General features: G+C 42.1%; 2 protein-coding genes across 2 annotated transcripts; one reads left to right on the top strand and one right to left on the bottom strand.

Annotated features, from left to right (window-relative positions):
- Positions 1–240: 240 nt before the first annotated feature.
- On the bottom strand, positions 241–4,644 carry LOC140945472 (uncharacterized). Its single transcript, XM_073394492.1, has one exon. The coding sequence runs from the start codon at positions 4,642–4,644 to the stop codon at positions 241–243; it is 4,404 nt and encodes a 1,467-aa protein (XP_073250593.1).
- A 4,570-nt stretch (positions 4,645–9,214) lies between these two features.
- On the top strand, positions 9,215–18,200 carry LOC140946491 (beta-1,4-galactosyltransferase 6-like). Its single transcript, XM_073395619.1, has 7 exons — positions 9,215–9,357; positions 9,587–9,717; positions 10,849–10,965; positions 13,740–13,927; positions 16,088–16,210; positions 17,378–17,485; positions 17,988–18,200. Exons 1-7 carry the CDS (start codon positions 9,228–9,230, stop codon positions 18,139–18,141), a joined length of 951 nt encoding a protein of 316 aa, XP_073251720.1. The 5' UTR covers positions 9,215–9,227; the 3' UTR covers positions 18,142–18,200.
- Positions 18,201–23,980: the final 5,780 nt, after the last annotated feature.

Below are 23,980 nucleotides of genomic sequence, written 5' to 3'. Positions count from 1 at the left end.
CACTGAGACGCGCTCACTAAGCATGCTGGGAGAATAAATTACAAAAACGGAATGGAACTGACTTAGGAAAACAAAAATTGTTCTCTTGTTGAGGATTGGCCTCAACATCCCGGGGGGTAGGGCTGAACGAGCCCCCGTAGACAATCACTAATCAATGTTAAAGTTCTAAACCGACTGTTAGTTCACGACAATGTTTTCAGTTCAGTCTTGCAACGTTCAGTACACTCTACGGCAAACCCGTCACGCAGCTTCTTCAAGGAGACACAGCTTGGTCACAGGACGAGTAAGAGAAGAGTCCTTTGTCTTCACTTCGGCGGTGCGGACACGTGAATCTTCACCAGGAAACACTTTCGTTACGCGACCCAGCAACCAGCGGGATCTCGGCACAGTTTTGTCCACCACAAGAACCAGGTCATTCACTGCTAAATTCCTCTTATTTAGTAGCCACATGTGGCGTTGCTGTAAGGTGGGCACGTACTCTAGAACCCATCGCGACCAAAAACAGTTAGCAAGAAATTGCGCATGTCTCCACTGCTTGCGTGAGTACAGCTCTTCCTTGGCGAAGACACCGGGGGGTATGGCGAGATTTCGTCGCTGTAGAAGTAGGTGGTTTGGAGTGAGTGGCTCCATGTCACCTGGATCATCACTTGCTGGGGAAATGGGACGACTGTTTAGAATGGACGTGACTTCGGCGAATACGGTGCGCAGGGTTTCCAAAGGGATTGCAGCGCCTGGTTTGCTCAAGACAGCATTCATAGCCTTCCGCACACTTCTAATAAGCCTCTCCCACACGCCTGACATGTGGCTCGCGGTAGGGGGTTGGAAACGCCACCTTGGCAACACATATTTGAACCAATCCGCATCGTACGAATGTAGCTCTCTCTTGATTTGTTCTTCATTCAGTTCTCGAACCGAACGCCGAAGTTCCCTCTCAGCGCCAGTAAAATTCGTGCCGTTATCTGACCAGATCTCCTTAGGGCAGCCGCGAACAGAGATGAACCGGCGCAGAGCCAAAATAAACGTGTCTGTTTCTAAGGAACTAACATCTTCGATGTGGACTGCCCGGCTGTTAAAGCACACGAATATGCAACCATACACTTTGATAACGCTACGAGCGCGCTTCACATAGAAGGGGCCAAAGAAGTCGAGGCCCGTAAAGGTGAACGGGGGATGATAAGGTAACAGCCTTTCCTTTGGCAGGTCCGCCATCGCTTGCTGTAAGGCAGGCGTGTTCCGCTTGCGGCAACTTATACACTTGCTCAGGATCTGACGCACCAAAGCTCTTCCTCTCAGTATCCAGTAACGTTGGCGGAGGACGGACAACACATGTTCACGGCCTGCGTGGCCCAGCACATGGTGGTAGTAACGAACTATCAATACAGACACAGGGCTTGACTTTGGAAGAATCACTGGGTGGGCGGCCTCAAAGGTAATCGAAGCACGGTGAATTCTTCCTCGAACACGTATAATGCCATCAGTTAGGATCGGACTAAGAGTGGCCAAACTACTGCTACATTTCACCTGTCTGCCTTCTTTCAAAGCCATGTACTCTTCACGGAAATGTTGGTGCTGCACCAGTCTCGTAATTGCTTCGCTTGCTCGCTGAAGCTCAACAAGGGTAAGTGTACGTCCGACGACACATTCAGGTTTTTCCTTCTTTAGTGGCTTGACAAAGCGAAGCACCCACGACATCACTCTCAGCAAACGGGACCACGACGAATAGCGCTGTAATAGGAGATCAACTTGGGACGTGTCAGTGGTGAACATGATTGTGGCTGGTTTTCGTATTTCTTTATCATCACTTCGAATGTCTTCCACCTGAGCATTAGGCCACTGTTGTTCAGGCTGCCACAGAAAGCAAGGACCTGACCACCACCGACATCCGGGTTGGAAATGCTCTATGGTGACGCCTCGTGAACCCTCATCAGCGGGGTTCATACTACCTGGGACATGATGCCACTGATCTGGGGAAGTTGATTCATGAATTTCGGCCACGCGATTGGCAACAAAGGTTTGGAAGCGCCTAGTTTCGTTCTTGATATATTGGAGGGACGTCATTGAGTCACACCAGAAAAAGGTTTCATCAACTTGCAGATCAAGCTCCTTCAGAATTGAGTTACTTAGCCGCACCGCTAACACTGACGCTTGCAGTTCTAGGCGAGGTATAGTCCACTCTTTAATGGACGCATTCCTGGTCTTCCCCATAACGAAGGAACAGTGAATCACTCCTTGCTCATCAACGAACCGTAGGTAAGACACTGCTGCATAACCATGCCTTGACGCATCGGAAAAGTTGTGCAACTGCACAGTGGCTTGTGCACTAAGGCACTGGGTCTTGTAACACCTTGGTATCTCGATGGTAGTAACACACGGCAGTTCTTGCAACCACTTCTGCCAGAGGGACGAATACGGCTCTGGAATTTCTTGATCCCAAGACAACTTCTGCCTCCACAGCTCTTGTAACAGAATCTTGGCTGTGAACACAAAGGGTGAAAGAAATCCCAACGGATCAAATAGGGAGCTTACGACGGAAAGTACTCCTCGCTTGGTGGATGGCTTGTACGCCTGTAAGGCCTTGAACTTAAAAGTATCTGACTGTGCGTCCCAGTAGACACCCAACGCTCGCTCTAAGGGTAACTGGTCTAGATCTAGGTCCAACTTGGGATTCGCCCTCGACGCGGGAGGAATTGAGGCTAGTAATTCACGACTATTGCTCGCAAACTTTGTTAGGCGGAATCCTCCTTCTCTCAACAACTTCATAAGATCTGAGGCCAGAGGTATGGCTTGATCAGTATTTGGGACGGACTTCAGGACATCATCCACATAGAAATTTCTACGAACTGTTCTGATCACTTCAGGTGGGTAATTTTCTTCATTGTCTTGTGCTGTCATGCTTAACGCCTTGTTGGCACCAAAAATATGGACCAACATTTTGTATTCTTCTGGAGGCTCGTCAATACCTTTAGGCCACCACAAGAACCTCAGAGAATCTGTATCACTTGGGGCTACTCTGGTCTGGTAAAACATGCCCTCGATATCTGCTGAGAAGGCAATTTCTTCCTCACAGAAACGAATCAACACTCCAGACAGGTCATTTGTCAGACTAGGCCCTTGTATGAGCTGTTCGTTTAGGGACGTGCCGCTGAATCTTGCAGCCGCGTCAAACACCACTCTCACCTTGCCTGGCTTGTTCGGATTGCTTACTGGGTGGTGAGGCAGGAACCATGTGGTTTTGCTGACTGTTGCTGCTTCCTCCTTTGTGAGCTTTCTTGCATATCCCTGGGTCACACAGTCTTCAATCACAGCTCTATATTTGACTTCAAGTTCTGGATCTCGAAGGAAGCGTCTCTTTAAGTGTTGCAGTCTCGCTTCAGCTAGTGTTCTGTTGTAAGGAAGCACAGGATTGTCACTCTTCCACAGGAGGCCCATCTCATAATGGCCATCATGTTTACAGATTGAATTGGATATCAAGTTCATAGCTCTTTGGTCCTCCACAGACAGGGGCTTGGTTTCACACTTGCTCGTACCATAGGACTCGACTCTCCAGAATTCTTCAAGCTGGTCACTTAGGGTAACATCCTCCCCTCTAATGAGATTGACTTGCACAGGAGTGGAAGAAGGTACACTGGGACAGCCACCAAGTATACTCCAACCAATACAGGACTTGATTGCGATCGGCTCATTTGGTCTACCTCTTTTAACTTCAAGCGGTATGAAGACCTCTTGGATGTTTGTACCAAGCAGGATAGAAATCTTACTTCTCTCTACTTCCGGGAAGCAAACTTGCTGCAGATGTGGCCACTGACCAACAGACCTTGTCACCTTTGTGTGCTTTAGGGGAATTGTAAGATCCTTTACAGCCCAGGCAGATTTGACATCAATCAGATGGTCATTCTCGCTGTCTACTGAAGCAATTTGGAAGTCAACTCTCAGACCCTCTTCTTCTGTATCGGCATTGTTTACTGTCGTGAGTGACAGCTTACTTGGTGAGCCCTTAATGTTCAGCAGTTTCACGAGAGACGGGTCAATCATGGTTATGTCGGAGCCTGAGTCTCGTAGGCCAAAGGTAGTAATCTGGTTGCCAGACTTACTAATCACTCTAACTGGGATGACTTGAAGCAACACTTCGCACGAACTAACTGCGGCCACTGAGGAGCGCATAGAAATAGTGGCTTGATTAGGCCTTAAGCCTTGATTAACGTCCTCACCGTTAGGACAGTCTCTTTGCTGGCTCCCTCTGTCTCTAGGTTCAGTGAAGTGTAACAATGTGTGATGTGACTTCCCACAACCTTCTACCCTGCACCTGATTAAGGACTTGCACTTCTTTGAGTTGTGTTTAGTTGAGTTGATACAATTGAAGCAAATCTTTTTCTGTTTTACAAAGTCATTTCTCTCCCTCGGAAACTTGGATTTGAATACTTCACAACGGTACAGTGGATGGTGTTGATGGCACATTGCACAGGATTCAGGATTTGTTGCTGTTAAAGAATAGGTAAAACCCTTAGGAGTTCCTGACTTAGTAAAGAAAGGGTGGCTCAGGACAAAGGCTCTCTCCTTGAGGAAATCTACAACATCCTTGAAATTTGGTATTTTCTGTCCCTTACGCTCGAGATTCTTCAAATGTTCGGCAAATTTGGATTGCATCACTTTGGCAGCCGCGCGATGACTTTCTCCAGATTATCTATATTCATCTCACTAAGGTATCCCATTGACTCTAAAGTGTCATAGGTAACTTGCGCAGTATCAGCATAGCGCTGCAGGCTGTCCTTATCATTTGCTTGTATAGCAGGTCCCTTCGTAAGTGATTCAACACATGCTCTCACTACTTGAAATGGCTGGCCAAACCGTTCCTCTAGTGTCTTGAGTGCCTTTGCCAGGCCACCAGGCATTGGCTCATATCTCTGCACTGCGGTCAGGGCAGGACCGTTCAAGAACTGTAACAGACGGGTCATTTTCACAGCATCACTGAGAGGCCTGGTTTCAACCAACTGCTTAAATCTCTGACGAAAGGCTGGGTAATTTTCGGGGGATCCATCAAACTTCTGAACTTGTACATGTGGTAGATCATAAGCGGCACTCATTTTCTCCATTGAAGACATGATAGCAACAAGACTTTCATTCATAATTGAACCAGCAGCACTGGGCGTGGCTGTACAGCGGTTGGTGCTCGTGAGACATGGGGTTTCTTCAGTGGGTGGGTCAGCAGGTTGTGACTGACCGTTGTCTTGAATACGTGGTTTAACAGTCTCAAGTGTACCCTCATCCGTAACAGTAGGAGTTCTGAAACTTACACCTGGCACTTTGAAATAGGTGTTTCCAGAAGTGAGTGTATTGGAAGTCTGGGCATTTACTAATCCTGGTGTTGATGTATGAGATGGCTTGGTCACTGGTACATTATTGCCACTAATCACAGATGGTAGTGTTTCGGGTGGCACCCTTGAGGATTGAGACCTTGAGTCCTTTAAGTCAAGATTTGGAGACCATTTGATACCCTCCAGGCCCGTGACTGGATCAGATATTTCCTGTTCTGCAAGGGAAGCCTCTAAATTGGCTAGTTCTACTTGATTTCTTGCAGCCGTAACTTCCCTTTCTGCTTCCAATTTGGTAAGTTCTAATCGGTGTTGCAACTCTAATTCCGTTCGTTTTATTTCCATTTCGACTCTTTTTACCTCCAGTTCTACTAGCTTCTTACTCCTTTCTTCAGCTTGTTGCTGCATAAGTAGGGCCTTCGCTGCTTCTATTTTAGCCCTTTGGGACCTGGAGCTACACACACTTGATTTTGAGACACGACTACCATTAGATTTCACAGATTCTGGAGGAGTACACTCCTTGATTGACTTCACTTCTTCTAACACTTGGCTGTTATAAAAGGCAGCGGCACTGGCAATAAACTGATCTATTCTCTCATTGTATTCTTGTATCCTTGACTACTGAACCGCACGGTCGCTCAAGACTCTTTCATACCTTTCACAACTGGTATCGAGTAAATCACCGTATTTCTCAACACAAACACAATACTGCTCCCACGCGGAATTAAGGCTAGTCTGACGGTTCGTATCTTGACGACGTTGCCGAAGTCTCCGAGATTTTCATCCAGTTGATGACACAGTTTCGTGATATTAGACAAATATCCCCTTCGGGATCTGTCCAACACTTCCAGACGCTCGAGTAGGATTCCTCGTTGAGTCATGACCTTTGATGTCACTTCGATTCACACGCACAAATATTTTCACAGTTAAGACCTTGGACGTCCACTCATCACAGGCAAGATGCTCGTATGGTTTTTACGAAGATGTCCAGGGGACAAAAACGCGCCTTCACAAAACAAGGATTCTTGAACACAAGTTTAATAATCGAGAGTTGCACACTCAGCATATTTTCTTAACAACACAACAGAATCGGAATTGGAGTCTCATCTTTGGCTAACAAGCTTCACCTCGCAAGTAAAAACCTACAAAATAAACACTTAATCACTGTTGGAACGGGATTTGGAAATACACGAGCTCCTAAGACTCACCATACGATGAGAAACTCCCGGCGACTAGCGCGTTACAAAGCACATGGTTTCTTTCTCGCTACACGACGACACTGAGACGCGCTCACTAAGCATGCTGGGAGAATAAATTACAAAAACGGAATGGAACGGACTTAGGAAAACAAAAATTGTTCTCTTGTTGAGGATTGGTCTCAACAAAAGGTATGATTTCTGTGATTTTGATATTGCTTGTAGCCGTGTATCAACAAATTTTGTCAAGCACAGAACAAGGTTTTATTGGATTATTAAGAGCAAACCGAACATCCATGTTTTAACTAGGGGTGGGTCATGGAATTTCCAACCTTGCTTTAGAGGTGGGTCAGTCATTTTTGTGCCGAAGGGAGGGGGTGGGTCATGTGTTTTTTATCAACCACATTTCCAAATGCTCCGGCCCAAGCCCCCCGATATTTTTTGACCAGTCCCTTAGCTAAATTTTTTTTATTCTCGATATTTTTGACCAACTAGTTGGATTTTACTAAAACAATTATTCGTCTCGCCCTCATGACCTCTGAGTCAATAGCCCATTCGGCCTTCGGCCTCATGAGCTATTGACTCAGAGCCCATTTGGGCACGAGGAATAGTTGTTGGATATTCAGGTCTTCAAAATAATTAATTAAATAAACATGGAGACGTCTTTAAAAACTGACTTTGCTTAAATTTTCTCTTGCTGCCCAAAAAGTCTGAGTTGCCCAAAATTTGGTGGGGGGGGGGGTCCCCCGCCCCCCCCGGCCCGTACGCCTATGTTTACGATGAAGCTAACTTTTATACCCTTAATAAAACTTGATTCTTTTAGAAACGCAAACTGAAACTCAAACTCAAGAAACGAAAACTTGGTTTATTTGAATCACGTTTTTACTTCAAAGAAGTATCGTATGAGAAACGAAGTATATGTATTAATAAATAACTTCGCGGATATATTAAATTCTTCCTTTGCTCCCGAGGCTTAGGGGAGTAAAAGAAAATGTTTTATCCATACCTTAACCTTAGCCTGCGAGCAAGCTGTCCGGGTCGCTCTGGCGGCGGGGCAGGAAAAGGAAGGAGAGCTTGGCAAGCGGGGGTACTCCTGTGAATACTTGGTGTGGGTGTGCCGCCCCGTTCTTCAAATCCTGACCCTATTTGAGACCAAAAAATGTAATTTTCTACTCCTGTTTTCAGATCAGACCTCTAAAATCCATATCTGTTTATGCAGACCTGGCCTTTAAGCAGAAATTATGTTATCATTACTAGATTAGAGCGCAAAAAAAAAAAAAAGAATTCTTCAAAGCCATTTCGAATTCGCATATTTGGCTTTCTTTCTTACTCATTTGGAATTGAAACGATGAATACTTTTATACACTCCCGTAGTTCCCTCAAAAACGATACCCGATTCCAGACCTAAATGGGTAAGGTTTATACCGGTTTTCAGACCAAAACCCTACCCGATGGGATGGCACATACCTATAAAGCTTCCCCTCCCCCCGGGCTCTAGAATTTGAATTCCATCTCCAATTCCCCCGTGGCTCCCTATCGACTGAGCTGTTAGATTCCCACCAATCAGCGCAAAGCGGAAAAGAGCGCGAATGTAAACAAACAGAGAGATTAAGATTCACGTTTACAGCAAACGGCAAACAACAAACGTCAGTTGAGAATTTCCCACAGTGGAAAATAAGCAGATAAAAACAGTCCAGAACGATGCTTATTGGTAAAACTGGCATAAAACTACTTATTTTTATGTAGAAGCAGTAAACAGTAAACGAAAAATAAGGGGAAAACTTGGTCACGTGGTACAAACTCACGTTTGCCGTTTGGCGTAAACGTGAATCTTTAGAGAGATTAAGATTCACGGTTACCGCAAACGGCAAACGTCGGACTCAAGTTGAGAATTTCTCAGAATAGAAAATGGGCAGATAAAAACAGTCCCGAACGATTCCTATGGTTAAAACTGGCATAAAACTACTTATTTTTGTGTAGAAGCAATAAAGAGTAAACGGAAAATAAGGGGGAAACTTGGTCACGTGGTACAAATTCACGTTTGCCGTTTGGCGTAAACGTGAATCTTAACCTCTCTTTTATCTCTCTATTGAAAAACACGTGCCAACGGTAATGACGTCAATACTAATGTCATCTCCGCGCCAATCTGCATTTCGCATCGACATTTTTGATGCAGAAATTCAAATTCCAGAGACGTAGTTGCAAGCTCTCCTTACTTTTCCAGCCCCGCCGCCAGAGCGCCCCGGAGTGCTTACGTACTCGCCGGCTACTGAACCTCAAGACAATTTATTTTGTTCAAGATACGAAACCATTCAGTCGACTCGAAATCCCAGCGAAAACTCCAGATTTCTCAGCTGCGCTGTCTATTACTTAAATTAACTTTGAATACATTCCCCCTTTTTTCCTCAAAGAAAGTGGGAGAAATGAAATACACCAAGAGTACGAAAGCTGTCTACCTATCAAATATTTTGTATTCATCAGAATTTGTTTTCCTTTAGACTGAGAAATGACTTCATTGCGCAGACTAACAAAAAAATTGTTTCTGGTACCGATCTTGGCTTTTGCTTTGTACGTCGGAATGGTTCTTTACTACATATTCAGCTCAACAGAACACTTAACGCGCCCTAAAAAAGCTGGTGGATTGTTCAATAATGCAGTTTCAGTCCCACAAGCCTTTTCATCTACAGCTTTGGATTCCTTTATTAAAACGCGCACTTTGAATATGTCAACGACGCATGCCCAATTAAAGGAGATAATAGACAGAAGTTATGACCAAACAGATCCCGGCCTAAAGCAAAGCCAGCCCGAAGTTGCTTTAAAAGAAGAATGCCAAGAAAATAGTTCCCTTTTGGGTAAGTTTTATCAAGTGTTTTATCACCAAAGATTATAAAGATTTAAGATTTCAACTTAAGCTAAGATTTTTTAGTAAAATTAAATTCATAAAATCATACTGAAAAATCTTTTCCAACAAAATGCATTTAAGGAAGCACGCGCTGCCAAAGATGGTCGCACATGGAGGTTCGACTGGCTGTATAAAATTTTACAATCAGAAAATTTATAACCATTGTTCATTTTTGTCAGCTGGACCTATACCTCTGGATTTGTCAATACCAAAAATGGATGATATTGAAAGGCAAATTTCTCGGGATTTTGACGGCTGGGTCAGCAATGGCGGAAGTTGGAGGCCAACAGAGTGTGAAGCGAAGGTCAAGGTGAGCCATAATATATCACTCAGGAGCGGGTTGTGTGAAGGGTTATTAGCATTAGTCCGTGATGATGATGATAATAATAATAATTAATGAATTAATAATGATAATAATAATAATAATAATAATAATAATGAGGATAATGATGGTTTATTTAAAAGATCCACTTTCTTTTCTGTTAAATTACATTAAAAATAAATAAAATTACGTTATTCAAAATTAAAAAACGAGAGTGATGTATAAAAAAAGTAGAAGCATTACTGTCTAACATATTTGAAGTTAATGTAAAATTAACTAATCACTCTGTGCTCTATTACATAAAAGTTTCCTTGAAAGTTTTTAAAAGCTTCTGTAGTCTCAGTACAGTTTCTATTAAATTCTGGTAGATTGTTAAATAGCTTCGACGCATTATCTTGGAAAGTGTTGTTTTCGGTCGGGAAAGCTAATCTAATGGCATTGCTTGAGCGTATGTAGTTCCTTGCGACATTGATGTTTTATTTTTAGATCTGGCCATGATTAGTTACCACTGCAACTCAGTTAACTAGGATTAAGGCTAAGACTTACCAGCCTCGTCCCCAGGGCTCCTCCTGTTCTATTTTCTCAGGGATAAGCCCTAGGGTCTGGGGACGAGTTTGAAGGCGTACGTAAGGGCTCCAGGCCACAGTAACGCCTAGGCGGATTTCACTGTCGTAAAAGGTCGTTGCTACTCTTAAGACACGTAGAAAATTTTGACCCGTCAAATTTAGAAGTCGTTTCTAAGAAAGAAGTTCACAACCCAGAATCGAATCCCGGCCTTTCGTATGATAATATCTCTCCTGCGCCATTTTCACTCCGAAAACTTCAAGTACATATTTCAGTAAATCGTCTTTCATAACTGATACATGTGCAACATGTCACCCTAGGCCTTTCCCTAAAATTCTACGTAAATTGAACTTGAGCCTAGACTACGTTCTTTAAAAGGTTATTTAAAAATGTATAGTTTGCCTCGTTGTAACCAGGAGTAATCGGCTCCTGTTGTAACTTAATCCAGAGAAAATACTACACCTACAATGTCTAAAGGCTTGGTTACCAATGGTCATTAAAGGAGGAACCGCGCTTGATTTGATACTGAGGCTTTTGCTTATGTTTCCTCTACAGGTAGCATTCATTATCCCATTCCGCAATCGTTTCGAGCAGTTGTCCGTCTTTCTTCGTCATATGCATCCTTTGCTAAAGAAGCAGAAGTTAGATTACAGGATATTTGTTGTAGAACAGGTAAACATACGTACCGTACATTACATGAAGTGATAAGGAGAGAACTCGGCAAAAAACGTTTCCACAAGAAGTCATTTTCCAATCTTCTCTTGGCATTGGCCATTCTTAGCTTGCGAATGCGTAGACAGGGTCGATGTTCCGTCAAATAGGCCACTTTCGATATACTAAAATTCAGTACGATAATGAATCTCAATTAGAGGAAACAAACAAAGAAAATACATAAACGTGTTTAGTATATATTCAAACAGTGGATAGTGTTTACAATTTGTGCGCTCTGATTGGCTAATCTACCTCCGGATATCCAGTACTGTTCACTGATACACCTCCATTTCCTCCGAGCGAGCGACGCCAAATTCACGTAAGTTACGAGTAAAATGGCTTTCCAGTTTGTTTCTTTAACAAAAAAAGAAATGTAATCAAACAAGCTGTTGCAGAAATACACGAAGAAGGTGAGGAAAACGGGTGAAAAAGGGTTTTGTTTACAAATGCAAATTAAGCTTAAGTCTTTCGTTACTATATCTAGGTTACATGTTCATAAATAAGCTTTAAATTAAATTTAGTACACAACCCCTTTTTACGAAAATTTCCCTGAAAGAGCTAGTAAACATATGCCTTCAAAAGTTTTTATTTGTTGGCAAGAAAACGCGACAGCCGTTCGGCTATTGCGCGCCAAAATTGTAATGAGATCGTTGGCAACAGTGAATGACTAAAAAATCACCATTTTTGTGCTTAATTATCTCACTGTTTAAGTATATACAAAAGAAAGGAAATGATATGGTGGATATTTACCTCGCCGTTCGATAAATAACCACTAGCCACCTCCACTTCGGTGAATAATTGTGTCATTTCCTTTGTTTTTAGAAACGCTATCATGCTGAATTTTAACATATCGCAAGTGGCCTACAAGTCATTTTCGAGTTCCAAATACTCTCACTTTCAAAACGAGGCTAAGTGCAAAACCTTTCCTGTGAAAACGAGTTTTCTTTGAGTTAGTCTCGCTTTGGAGCAGAGGCAACCGGAAAATGGCCTATTGACCACTCCAGAAAATACCATTACATACCATAATGCTCTTTGTTTGTCACCCCAAAATTTTGCATAAGTTAAGCGAAGCTAACGCTCTTCTGTTGGGCGCAGTACGCCGGGTTACTTTTTTTGGCAGGGCGGGGGAGGGGGTAGAATAGGTTTGAATTCAGGATGAAAGACTTGAAGGGTAGAAGAAGGTAAATACATAAAAACCAGTTAGTTCGCCAATGGGTTCAGGGGCACATTGTTGTAACTAGTGGTGGAGTATCTGGCATTTGTCTGCTAACTATTCCCTTTCTAAAAGAATAAACCTATTCGTCTGCTAATGGGCGGACCCAGGAGACACTAGTGAACTTACGCAACAGGACGGGTAAAGAAACACGACGGCCAACCTTGTGTGACAAGTGTGAAAATAATTTTTCTTGAAAAAACCTTCCGCCAAACTTCACATTCCTTTAAACAGATCTTTTTGTAGAAGAGCTTAAAACAACAATGTTAAGTGAATTCTTGACAAAACACGTAAGTAATAGGCCCGTCACGTTTGTCACACTCAAGCGTTTTGCCGTCCTCTTCTTTCTGCCGTCCTGTTGCGTAAACTCACTACTTTGCGAGAGACAATTTACAGTCAACACTCTCTGAGACGGACACTTTTGGAATCGGCATAAAGTGCCCATCTTACACTCGACTCGCTCTTAACGGACACCTCAGTCTGTAAATCGGACACCTAGAGTTGGTCCCTGGTTTTCTTTACCCCTATAGTTTGGTCTGTAAGAGGGACACCTCTGTAAAACGGACACCTAGAGTTGGTCCCTGCCTTTATTAACTCACTTTCTTTGACTCTCTATAAGAAGAACACCTCTGTAAAACAGACACCTAGAGTTGGTCCCTGCCTTTCTTTACTCACATTATTTGACTCTCTATAAGTAGGACACTTCTGTAAAACGAACACCTAGAGTTGGTCCCTACCATTCTTTACCCCTATATTCTAGTCTATAAGACGGACACCTCCGTAAAACGGACACCTAGAGTTGGTCCCTACCTTTCTTTACCCCTTTATTTTAGTCTATAAGAAGGACACCTCTGTAAAAACGAACACGTAGAGTTGGTCCCTGCCTTTCTTTACTCACTTTTTTTGACTCTCTATAAGAAGGACACCTCTGTAAAACAGACACCTAGAGTTGGTCCCTGCCTTTATTTACTCACTTTATTTGACTCTCTATAAGAAGGACACCTCTGTAAAACGGACACCTAGAGTTGGTCCCAAAGTTGTTCACCCGAGAAAGAGTTGACTGTAGAGATGTCCCTTTTATAGTCACTGAAAATAAGAGGGGTGGAGAAAGGCAGAGACCAACTCTAGGTGTCCGTTCTACTGAGGAGTCCGTCTTATAGAGGTGTCTGTTAAGAGAGAGTCTACTGTATTCATGGGCCAAACTGTTAAGTAGCGTGAACTTTGTCTGCTAGGATTTTGCTCTTAAATACAAAAGTCCGTAGACGCAGTTCACTGTCACTGGAGCTTTCCTACCTCAAGGTACAAATGACGCTAGACGTAAGGGTAGGCCACCCATTTATGGCTGGCGGAAACAAATTAAGTTCGAACCATTTCTGGTCTAAAATAAGACTGAGAAGGAGAATGGGGAATCAGCCACGACCATATCATTTCCTCTCCAGACTCCGTAGCTAGTGCCACCTTGTGGAGAATTCTGCTGAGAAGTTGTCTTTAAAATCGTCACAATTACTTTTTCATGAAACAGTCAGGAGATGCTCCGTTCAACCGTGCCATGCTGTTTAACGTTGGCTTCAAGGAAGCACTTAAGTTTGACGAGTACAAGTGCTTCATTTTTCACGATGTGGACCTGTTGCCAGAAGATTACCGCAATAAGTATAACTGCAATTCATCACCGAGACATATGGCAAACGCCATGGATAAATTTCACTATCGGTAAGTATTTAGGGCCTGTCCACACTAATGCGTTTTCAAAAATATGCGTTTTCGCTGTCATCGAAAACGCATCGATCGTTTGACGCCTACACTACCGTTTTGATGCGTTTTCGACTGTTCAAATGCACCAAAACGTTGGAAAACGATAGAATTGCACCTTGTGACAACAGGGGTCTTTTTTGCATGAGCATGCGTGACCGCTGACTTGTCAAAGAGCACGCGACCAGTGACAGCGACCGTGTTGCATAGTCATAGGAACCAAATTGTTCACTTTGAAAGCTTGCTTGAGATTGAAATGGTAGCAGGAACTTAGGAAAGACCTTCGTTGTACAAAATAAGTAAAGATCTGTTGATTTAAAGTGGAGACTGATGCGCTGAACGAGGTGAAAGAGCAAGTTTTTCAAGGATGGCTGACACGAACATGGCTGCTTGTTATTGTTTGGCGCTCGACTCGTGTCTTGATTCCCCTTTAAGAACCGAAAGTTTGGCATACAATGCATGGCTGATGCGTAGCTATTGAGCAAAATGTTCTTTATTTAATGTTTGTCTATAAATCGGATGTAAATCAGTTTCTCGATGCCGTAGAGGATATCTGTCAATAATTTGTTAATAGCTGATTTAGCCATATTTCGGGAGTGGATTAATAACGATCAGCGGGCGACTACCATGCCGTTTTCAGTTGGAATAGAAAGTTTTTGCCTTAAGTATTTTAGCGATACAAAGTTTGTTTATAGGAAAATTGTAGAACTTTCTGTTTTTGCGTGGACTGATATTGTAACGCATCTTTTACAGGAATTTGCTTTTACCCAGAACTTAAATGTTCTAATGATTTGTAACTTTTGGTCGGCATCACATGTTTACTGTACTTCTTGGGAAACCTAACCGTTTGTTTCATCAAAATCGGTCACAAGATTGGACTTTAATTTCGGTCCTATTGAATGTAGTTTTGACTGTGTCTCATTGATATTCATTTTTTTTATTGTTCGAGACATACAGAGTGACTACCACCAACATCTCACCAGGTGACTAATCTACGTGCCTTGTGCTCTTAATTTTGTAGCTTTAAAGTGCTGGGAAAATTGTAGAACATATATTAATTCACTGCTGAACTGAACATCGGCTTTCGCGCACTTGGAACCCACTCGCTGAAATTTGCTGTTTTTTTTTAAATATTTCTCTTCCTTTCCCATTTCAAAACAAAGAAAACTGAAAGTGTTTACTTGCATCAACAAACGTTTCTGCACTTTGTTTAGACTTTGATGAGGTCAGCGCAATTCTCCAGGCACTACATATATGCGCGCTGTTGTCCAAGTCAAGTGGGGAGATGAAATTTGATAGTAGCTCGTGTATGTTAAAGCCGATCTACTTCACTTTTGTTAAGACCATTCGCCAAGACCAACGAGTAAAATAATCGCTATGATAGCTTTGAGACGCGCCATTTTGATGAAGGTAAACCCTGTGGTGAGCCTCCATGCACATCGCTTGTTCAGCGGTCGCGCATGCTCATGCAAAAAAGACCCCTGTTCCTTGTGACGTAAGCTGAACTCTATGGGCATGCTACAAACACATGCGCCTGCGATACTTTTTAGTCATCGTTTTCGTTTTGAGGCGTTTTTAGACCGTCTGCACTAATACGATATGTATGCGTATTCTTTTTTTCTTTTTCAAATCGACGCGTACTCAATGAAAATGCTCAGCGTATATTAGGAGAGGACACAAACAAAGAATATATTATATGTGAATCAGTATAAGATTGTGGGTGAAACTGCTCATCACCTACCCCTCCCCTAACTCAACGTTAACACTTACTTTCCCACTTAGGCCAAAATATTGGGTTTGGGGAGGAGAGCTTTTAAAGTTATATTGATCAGTATATTAAAGATTCAAGGAATCTGCATCCCCACCCCTCCCGTAACGCAACGTCAACACTCACTTTCTCACTTCGGCCAAAATCAGGTTGGGTTTGGGGAGAGAAAAGTAGACCTTCTAAAGCTACACGAATCAGTAAAAGATTCTAGCTAGGAAACTACCCACCTACCCCCGGTATGTAAGCTTTCGTTTTCTATCCCTTGCTCGTTCCGAGACACACAGCAATCTTTCTTATTTCATCGCCGAACGTCAAAGTCACCATTTTTATCATTATTTATTATTTATCTACAGATTACCATATGGATATTTCTTTGGAGGAGTAGAGGCGCTTTCACGGGAACACTTTGAACTCATCAATGGATTTTCGAACATATTTTGGGGGTGGGGTGGAGAGGACGACAACCTCTACTTCAGGTAAGTTTATTAATAATGGGATCAATTACCCCTCCCCTAAGCTAACATTAACACTTACTTCCCACTTAGGGCAAAATGATGGCTTAGGGGAGGGGTAGGTGGACAGTTTCCCAGAAACCTAAAATAATGTAGCCGTATGGTATAACAAACTCTTTTCATTGATTGGAAGACGCATGTGCCGGTCTACAATTACCATTTATTAACAAATACTTATCGGCTCCTGACAAATATAATTTTGCCTCCACTACACACCTGAATCCCAACACATTCACGGCAGATGCATGGGACATTTGTTAACCAAAGTTATCCGCCAGGAAACTGAGATAAAGTCGAATCTTTTGAGTGCGCGACATTTGCAGTGTTCGAAGAAGTGCAAAGTGATGTGTGCGAGCGCTAAGCTTCAGAAGAAACGTTTCGCTCATAGCCACTTCATCAGTCTTGGCAAACGTTACATTTATTACACTATTCGGTACTTTCAGTTGGGTTCAAATGTCCAGAGGTAACTAGCATGGTTATGGCTTTTTAATATTTAGGGCCTGGTTCCGCGAAAGATAGTTAAGTTAAACCCAAGATTAAGCCAAATTTTAAGCAGGGTTTTCTTGTCTAAGAACATGTAACTTAAACTTCCAAAATACTCTTGAGCCTTTATTCTGAGATGCATTAATTATAACATAAAATGTTACTATAAGCAGTGCAAAGGAAGGTAAATCGAAAAGAGGAACGACATTTTAATCCTAGATTAGCCCTAATCAGCCTTTTAGGAACTGGGCCCAGAGTTGTTATTTTAATAGCTTGATTAGCCTGTTCCAGGCTCCGAGATAGTCGGGTCCGCTGAATTGAGAAAGAGCAATCACGAAAACGGGTGTGAGGTAACCTCTCATAGTGATCTCTCATTTTAATTTCATCACGTTTACACGATAGGTGGGGTGACCATATGAGAGATTATATGGACAGGCGGGTTACCCCACCTAAGCTTGTTACCCCACCTACCTGGGGTCCCCCACCTCCATGTAAACAGGCTCTTAGACTATGACAGGAGACGACAGTGGGTAGGGTAGTACAAAAAGCCCCCGCAAGATGCAACCAGAGCGGTAGGTCCTGCCTGTCTATGTAGGGCGGTTTTAGCCACGTCCCTGACAGTAAACTTATTCTTGTTGTTTTGATTAGGGTAACCAGGAAAGGACTGAAGTTAACGCGTCCGGCCGTAGAAATAGGAAGATACAAAATGATAAAAGAACATCACACAGTGGGAGAGAGGCCTCCAGTAAATTTACGGTAATGTTCTACAACAGTCCGCTCACGGGTGGCGTTCCGTGGCTTGTTTTAGACGTTCAAGTATTTATGGCGCGAAATGGAAAGGAGAGAAAAAAAAACGTCAGAGAGGGACTGGGAGAAAGGAAAGATTCTCTCTCTCCCTCTCCCTACCTCCCCCCCCCCTTCCCCTCGTTTTTTCTCTTTGCCCTTCCCACGATCTGAACGTCTGGAACAGGCATGAGTCCCGCAAGTGGTTCTGGGATTATTACAGGGGACGCGCTGGTCAGCTATTGGCCAATTTTTCCCCTTCACCCAGTAGAAAAAGTCCCAGCGTCTTTGCGCAAAAGATAACTCGGCCCAGTTTCCTTATTTTTTTTTTTCTAGCTGCCTCTCATTTTTTGGTTGACTGACTTCTTAGAGTCACAACAACCGCGTAGCTTGATACACTACACAACACCCAGAAAAAAATGAAAACCTGTCAGATTTTTCACCATAGCAGAGTTTTTTTTCTGTTTTCTATTAGGCTGAGGAGAGTACGTGATGCTTTAAAACGGATGGATTCTGATGGACTTAATTCTCTTCAATACAACGCAAAGGTGATTGAAAACCGCCTCTATACCCTAATCAGAGCTGATCTACCTTACGAGCATCACGCACAAGACAATGTTAAGAGATGAAAAAACTGACGACTTTTTTAAAAACAGGAAAGCTAGTTGTAATTTCTGTTGTTATAGCAAAACCCTCTACTTATCTTATTTAATTGGTCCAGAAATGCACCTTACTTGGAGTTTGGACCCTAGTAATTTCTAAATGAATTCATGCTTGCCTGCGTTTAGGCGAGCATCAGACGTAGGGGACACTCCGTGACGTCCATCATGAAGCGCATGAATCTCATCCACGCATATTTCAGATGTAAACAGGAGAGGAGGCCATTTCCAAAAATTCTTTCAAACTTGGTCTTATTCACCGGCACATATACGCATAATTTGTGAAAAGAAAATGAAGCAAATTCCCCTGAGCCCTGTTTCAAACATCGTGCTTCTGCCGTACAGAACTTAGCCTGCGAGCGTCTCCTTTCGCGTGCGGTTCTTGTGTAAATTCTCGCGACTCCACCAAGCTCGCAGACTGTTCCGAACGCAATGGATCGACTTAAGCACGAAGTAGTACGACGTTTTTAACCAAGTCGTACCACTGCCGTGTATCACGGCGTAGCACCTTCACTTTGACCCCGTATTAGTATTGAATAAAAAAAAGAGTGGACTTCTTAAAACTCTTAACTCAGCTGTGTTAAGAAAGAAAAACTGAACTTGGAGCGAAAGAAGTACAGTAAACTTTTGTGCTTGCGTGCATGGTAAAGCCAAAACGCGTAGGCGTAGATGATCGACTGATTGGCCGTTTTTATATGAAGACGCATTATCCGTCTGGACGAATTTGGGCAAACAATTTCTAGTTCGTCTGGTTATGCGTCTCCAGTATAAAGAAAGGCATAAGACGCATTATGCGCCTAGACGAACCAGCTTTCGTAGTGCGTCGTTCAAGACGTTTTTCGAAGGAAAGTTCGTCCAAACGCATAATGCGTCTTGTGCCCGTCTTTATACTTGAGACGCATAACCAGACGAACTACAAATGTTTGCCCAAGTTCGTCCAGACGGATAATGCGTCCTTAGTATAAAAACGGCCATAGATGCATTATCCGTCTCGACGGATAATGCGTCCTCTAGTATGAAAACGGTCATTGATAAAGTTAACCCTTTAAGTCCCAATATCCACATACAAATTCTCCAAACTGGTCTCTATACATTTCCATAAAGAATGAGTTAAGAGAATTTGATAAAAGATAAATACAATTTTTCCTCAGGTGATTATTTTTTCAGTTCTCACAACCTATTCTCTTGATTGTGTATTATTTATTGTTGGGAGAAAATTGATGTTGGTCACTCTTGGGACTTAACGGCTTAAACTTCCTCGTGAGATGGTTTAAAAAAACCTAACCAGGTTAAGAAAATCTATTGTTTTAGCTAGATTTGCATAAACCGGTTAGAACTGCGGCCGTACCCATTTATGAACATCATGATACTTATCTTTTACACATTTGTGACGGATCAGAGTCACAAAGGTATAAAGTATCGGCGGGATTATTATGCCCGGTATATATTTTCTGGCTAGCAGCTCACGAAACAGACGAAACAGTTTTCATCTCCTTGAAAAACCTAAGGCCGACGGCGCGCTCATTTTATACCATAATCTCTACATCAGAGGTCCATTTTACGGGTATTTAAAGATACTAAAGCTAGGTATATGGAAATAAAAAAGTCCAAACAAGCATTTTGGGTCGCACCTGGGATCGAACTGACAACTCGGAACATCTCGCACAGAAAGAAAGCGCACCAGCAGTACAAGTCTTTTATCCTTGGCAATGCCAGGGCGGATAAAGGTTGGGCGGTGAAACGAGCGCGTCCGAGCAAAAAGGTGTGATGCAGTGGACTGGGCCTCTGCTTAGAAGTGACGCTTGTTTTCGACTTCGGTCAGGGCTTGCGATATGATGTGGTTTGTACATTAGACAATGCCGCTGTCACCGAATTATGGCGGCTTGAATTGTTTTCTTGCACTTTTTCCTCGTTCCTTTGTGCTGGTACGCTGTCTCCGAGAGGCAAATGTTGCTATTTTTTTACGGGAGGTTTAGTTGGGGTAGACAAACATCTCTTGCAAAGGGTTTCTCTTATTACTTTCATGACTCTACTACTGAATTATATTTTCGTTCTGCTACTCGCCAATGTCGATGTTATTCCAAAACAAAAACAACTAAGTACTGTCTAAAACACGAAGGAAAATCTCATCCATGTCATCCATAGCAAAACTTTTAAAAGACAGCAGATCGTGTTTCATAACTAGATGACGTGTATTTTATAAATGCGTGCAGCTCGTGCAAGGTTAGCCTGCGAAGCGCAGACGCATTTCCGGTCGTCGCTTCTCTCCCTCCGAAAAATAGCGTCTGCGAACCCGAGCGACAAAACGATTTCCGTGACGTAAAACATTTTTAGCCAATCGCGGTTTAGCTCTTAAAATCAAGGAACTAACTCGCGAGACTTCTCGCAGGATCGTGCGCGATGGATATGTTTTCAAGTCGAAATTGAAAGGACGACGTGGCTTGTGTATAGCCGTCCTTTTTTCTCAGAACGACGCGTTTACGAAAGTTAATTTGCCAGGATTGTAGGACTGATTGACGAAATAAGTATCAAGAGGATTCATATCGAAGAAAAGATTAGAGGGCATTTTTCATCTATTTGCCTACGGAGTTAATGATTTATCAGACGTAGTTGTTTTGATCATATTCGAAACGATAACTGTCCTAATGACAGTAGACGCATCATGCCGTTTGTTGCTTCTGTTCCTTTCTGGTTCCTGGCAGGAAAGTATGCCTTGGAGAACTCTTCGATAGTTTGTCGTGTGCCGTTTTAGATATTTTTTAGTAGATATCCTTTATCTTTGAAAGGTAGGACATGTGGTAATTGATTTCCCATGCGTGGTTGCTTCTTGGTTCAGATAGAAGTTTGATCAGATCGAAAGCATTTTATATTTGCTCCGGTATATTTCTTTAAATACATGTTCTTTTCAAGGTTCTCATTTCCATAGTTTTTTGTGAGATGAGTAGAAGCGTCGTAGCTGAAATGTCATTTTGACTATGATCTATTTACTACTGTAACTATTTATTTCACGCTGGGTCTGGCCCAGGTTTATAATATTTCAGATCATTGTGTTGTGGCGATACTAGAATTATTAACGAGCGATTGTTAGAGATTTCTGAATCAGTCAAGGATGTGTCTGTGTAATTGATTCACCACCTATTGTCAGCGCTGGTTAAATTGAAATAAATAAGTCTGAGCGCGATGTCATTAAACTATGTTGCTTTCCTTTCGCTGTAGCGATTATTTTGTCCAGGTTTTGTTTATGTCACGTACTACCGTATTTTATAAAGCGAAACCAAAGGCCCACATCACATACATAGCTTAAGAAGCACTTGCTTCATAAAGAAGTCAGCATTCAACGTCGCAGGAAACCTTGTTATGGTCGTGAAATTCACGTTCCAAAGCGTATTTGGTAATTCTCTCCAAAATCCAAGACACTTCAGCGCGCGAGGTCGCGAGGAGTCACTCGAGCTGTATTCTATCCTTTGATCTGATTGGCCTACATCAAAACAAAAGGTTTTACGTCACGGAAATCGTTTTGTCGCTCGGGTTCGCAGACGCTATTTTTCGGAGGGAGAGAAGCGACGACCGGAAATGCGTCTGCGCTTCGCGGGCTAGTGCAAGGTGAAATTATGCTAATTTCAATCACCAGCATCCTTCTTTTTAATTTTGAAAAAAACATCTCAGACGTCTTTCCGTTTCTTCGAAACTTCAAAATTAGTTTCCCCTCAGTTTTTTCTGTTTACCCTGTTTTGTTTTAGAGAGAAAAACGGAGAAAAAACCTTACAACTAGCCTCAATAAATTTTGTTTACATGCGGTTGCCGGATTTCCAACGCATTGCGCGAATCGCCATGGCGCGTTGCACCCGAGAAGCAAAGTTTGAAGAAGTACAACGCCACTATATCAATATATATCAATCTAATTTTTTGTTATGTTATGTAAAATTTATCCTCCTTTAACATATGTAAAAATTGAGGTTAAGAAGTGTTTAGCTTTTGCAAACGAAACGGCGAAAGACGATTAGGTGATATTTAGTGGAAGGAGGAGGTATTCAACGCTTTCAAATTAAACTCAAATTTTGGCATTATACGACCAACAAGTTTGACTTATAGACGTACAGACACAAACATATGAAACTGTTTATTGATATTGTTATGAAACAAATTTATCTTTTTAACACTGTAGCCTGAAATTACAGAAAGAAAATAGGATTTCCGGTTTGCAAGAAGGAAAATTTCGCCGGCCTTGAAGCTCACCGGAAGCACGGAAAGAGCGCTCGTGCCAGTCCTACTCCGCATCACACATTAAATGAAGAGCGGAGCGCTCGTTTCACCGCCCAACCTTTATCCGCCCTGGCAATGCAGAAGGGGTCCGGGTTCGATTTACGGTGATGATTTTTTTTTCATTGGTTAAGACTTTCAAAATCGCTTGAAAAAATAAAGGCATCTGCCCTTTACTGACGGAAACTAACGGCAGAAACACCTTTTAACGTTTCCAATCGAATTACGAACGTAGGCCAAAGGTAAAATTTAAAAAAAAGCGAACGGCAAATTACAAGGTAACAATTTTGCTTTTTGTTCTATGAAAAATAAATGGGGAAAGTTCATTTTTCTGCTCTTTTCAAGTAACAGAGTTGATCTTTTTGTAAAAGAGCAGAATTGCCGGAACCTTTCACTGATTAGAGCGGACAATATTGACGTCAAAATATCATTCACTCGAAAGATGAAAATACCTGCCTTCATTTCCAAAAAAAGGTAACTTTTCTTAACTTTTAACCTAAACGACAAGCATAGACATTAAAAAGGTAACAAGTTTGCATTTTGTTCTTCGGAAAATGAATGCAGAAACTTTGTTTTTCTGCTGGTTTTAACTAGCAGAATTGAACTTTTTGTTAAAAAGTACAATTGCCGGAATCTTTCAGTGATTGATGGAATTAACCATATTTTGAACTGCGGATAAAGTCTAAGTGAGCGTGATCGTCGCGGTAGAATGAACAGATACGATCTGAACAACCTAAGCAGTTGAAGAAGAGCGTGAAAAAAAATCATATAGGCGATCGAGTTTTATTTCCGAATAAGAAGAAAGCTTGAACCAAACCAGAAATGACACGGAACACATGAGCAACCCAGCAAATAGAAAGGAAATTTAATGTTTTGAATTTTAGAGTAAGGGTTTCTGTTTATCTTTTTCATTTTACCAATGAGCGGTTTTTTTTTTTTGCCGTGTTGTTTTGATCCGTGTTGTTCAGGGGTGTTGTTCTGGGTTTTAGTCATGCCATCCAAGAAGGTTCGTGATCGCAAAAGTTTTTGAAAGATTGGAAACTTCACCACCACATAAAATCATACTACGTGTTTGGAAGAAAGTTTTCGTAGTTAAGCAATATCAATCAATGTAACAAATCACTTTTTATTATTTGTTTGTGCATTTCTTTAACGATGCTTTTTCTTTAGCAATGCTTAGTTCACTAAGGAGACTACAGAAAGCCAATGAACAGGTCGACTTTGTGATTAAATAGATAATAAATCGATTGCTTGGCTTCTTGCTTCAGGGGGCAAAAAGCATTAATGAAGTCAACGCAGCTTGTGTATAAACCAGAGTTTATTAATTTAGTAGTTGTTACTATTAAAACTAAAATCCAAGAAACAACAAAAACCTGTCACAGATCGCTTGAAGGCACAGTAACGGCCAGAAACACAAGGTTTATGACAGATAAGCCTCCGAGTTCAAGACTGTCCTGTCCAAAGAACTTACCATAAAAGGCATATAACTTTCTAATTTATCATCCTAAAAGAAATGATTTAGCCTTTCGTTCTCCATCGATGTGAATTC

The sequence above is a fragment of the Porites lutea genome, chromosome 8 (genome assembly GCF_958299795.1).
Source record: "Porites lutea chromosome 8, jaPorLute2.1, whole genome shotgun sequence".
Taxonomy (NCBI): Eukaryota; Metazoa; Cnidaria; class Anthozoa; order Scleractinia; family Poritidae; genus Porites; species Porites lutea.
The sequence above is the reverse complement of the archived record's forward strand: the minus strand, read 5'-3'. Positions and strand labels throughout refer to the sequence as shown.

Coding starts and splice junctions, on each gene's coding strand:
- LOC140945472 (XM_073394492.1), bottom strand. CDS start 4,644: ATGCAATCCAAATTTGCCGAACATTTGAAGAATCTCGAGCGTAAGGGA.
- LOC140946491 (XM_073395619.1), top strand. CDS start 9,228: ATGTCAACGACGCATGCCCAATTAAAGGAGATAATAGACAGAAGTTAT. Junction 9,358..9,586: donor AGAAAATAGTTCCCTTTTGG/GTAAGTTTTATC, acceptor CATTTTTGTCAG/CTGGACCTATACCTCTGGAT. Junction 10,966..13,739: donor GGATATTTGTTGTAGAACAG/GTAAACATACGT, acceptor TTCATGAAACAG/TCAGGAGATGCTCCGTTCAA.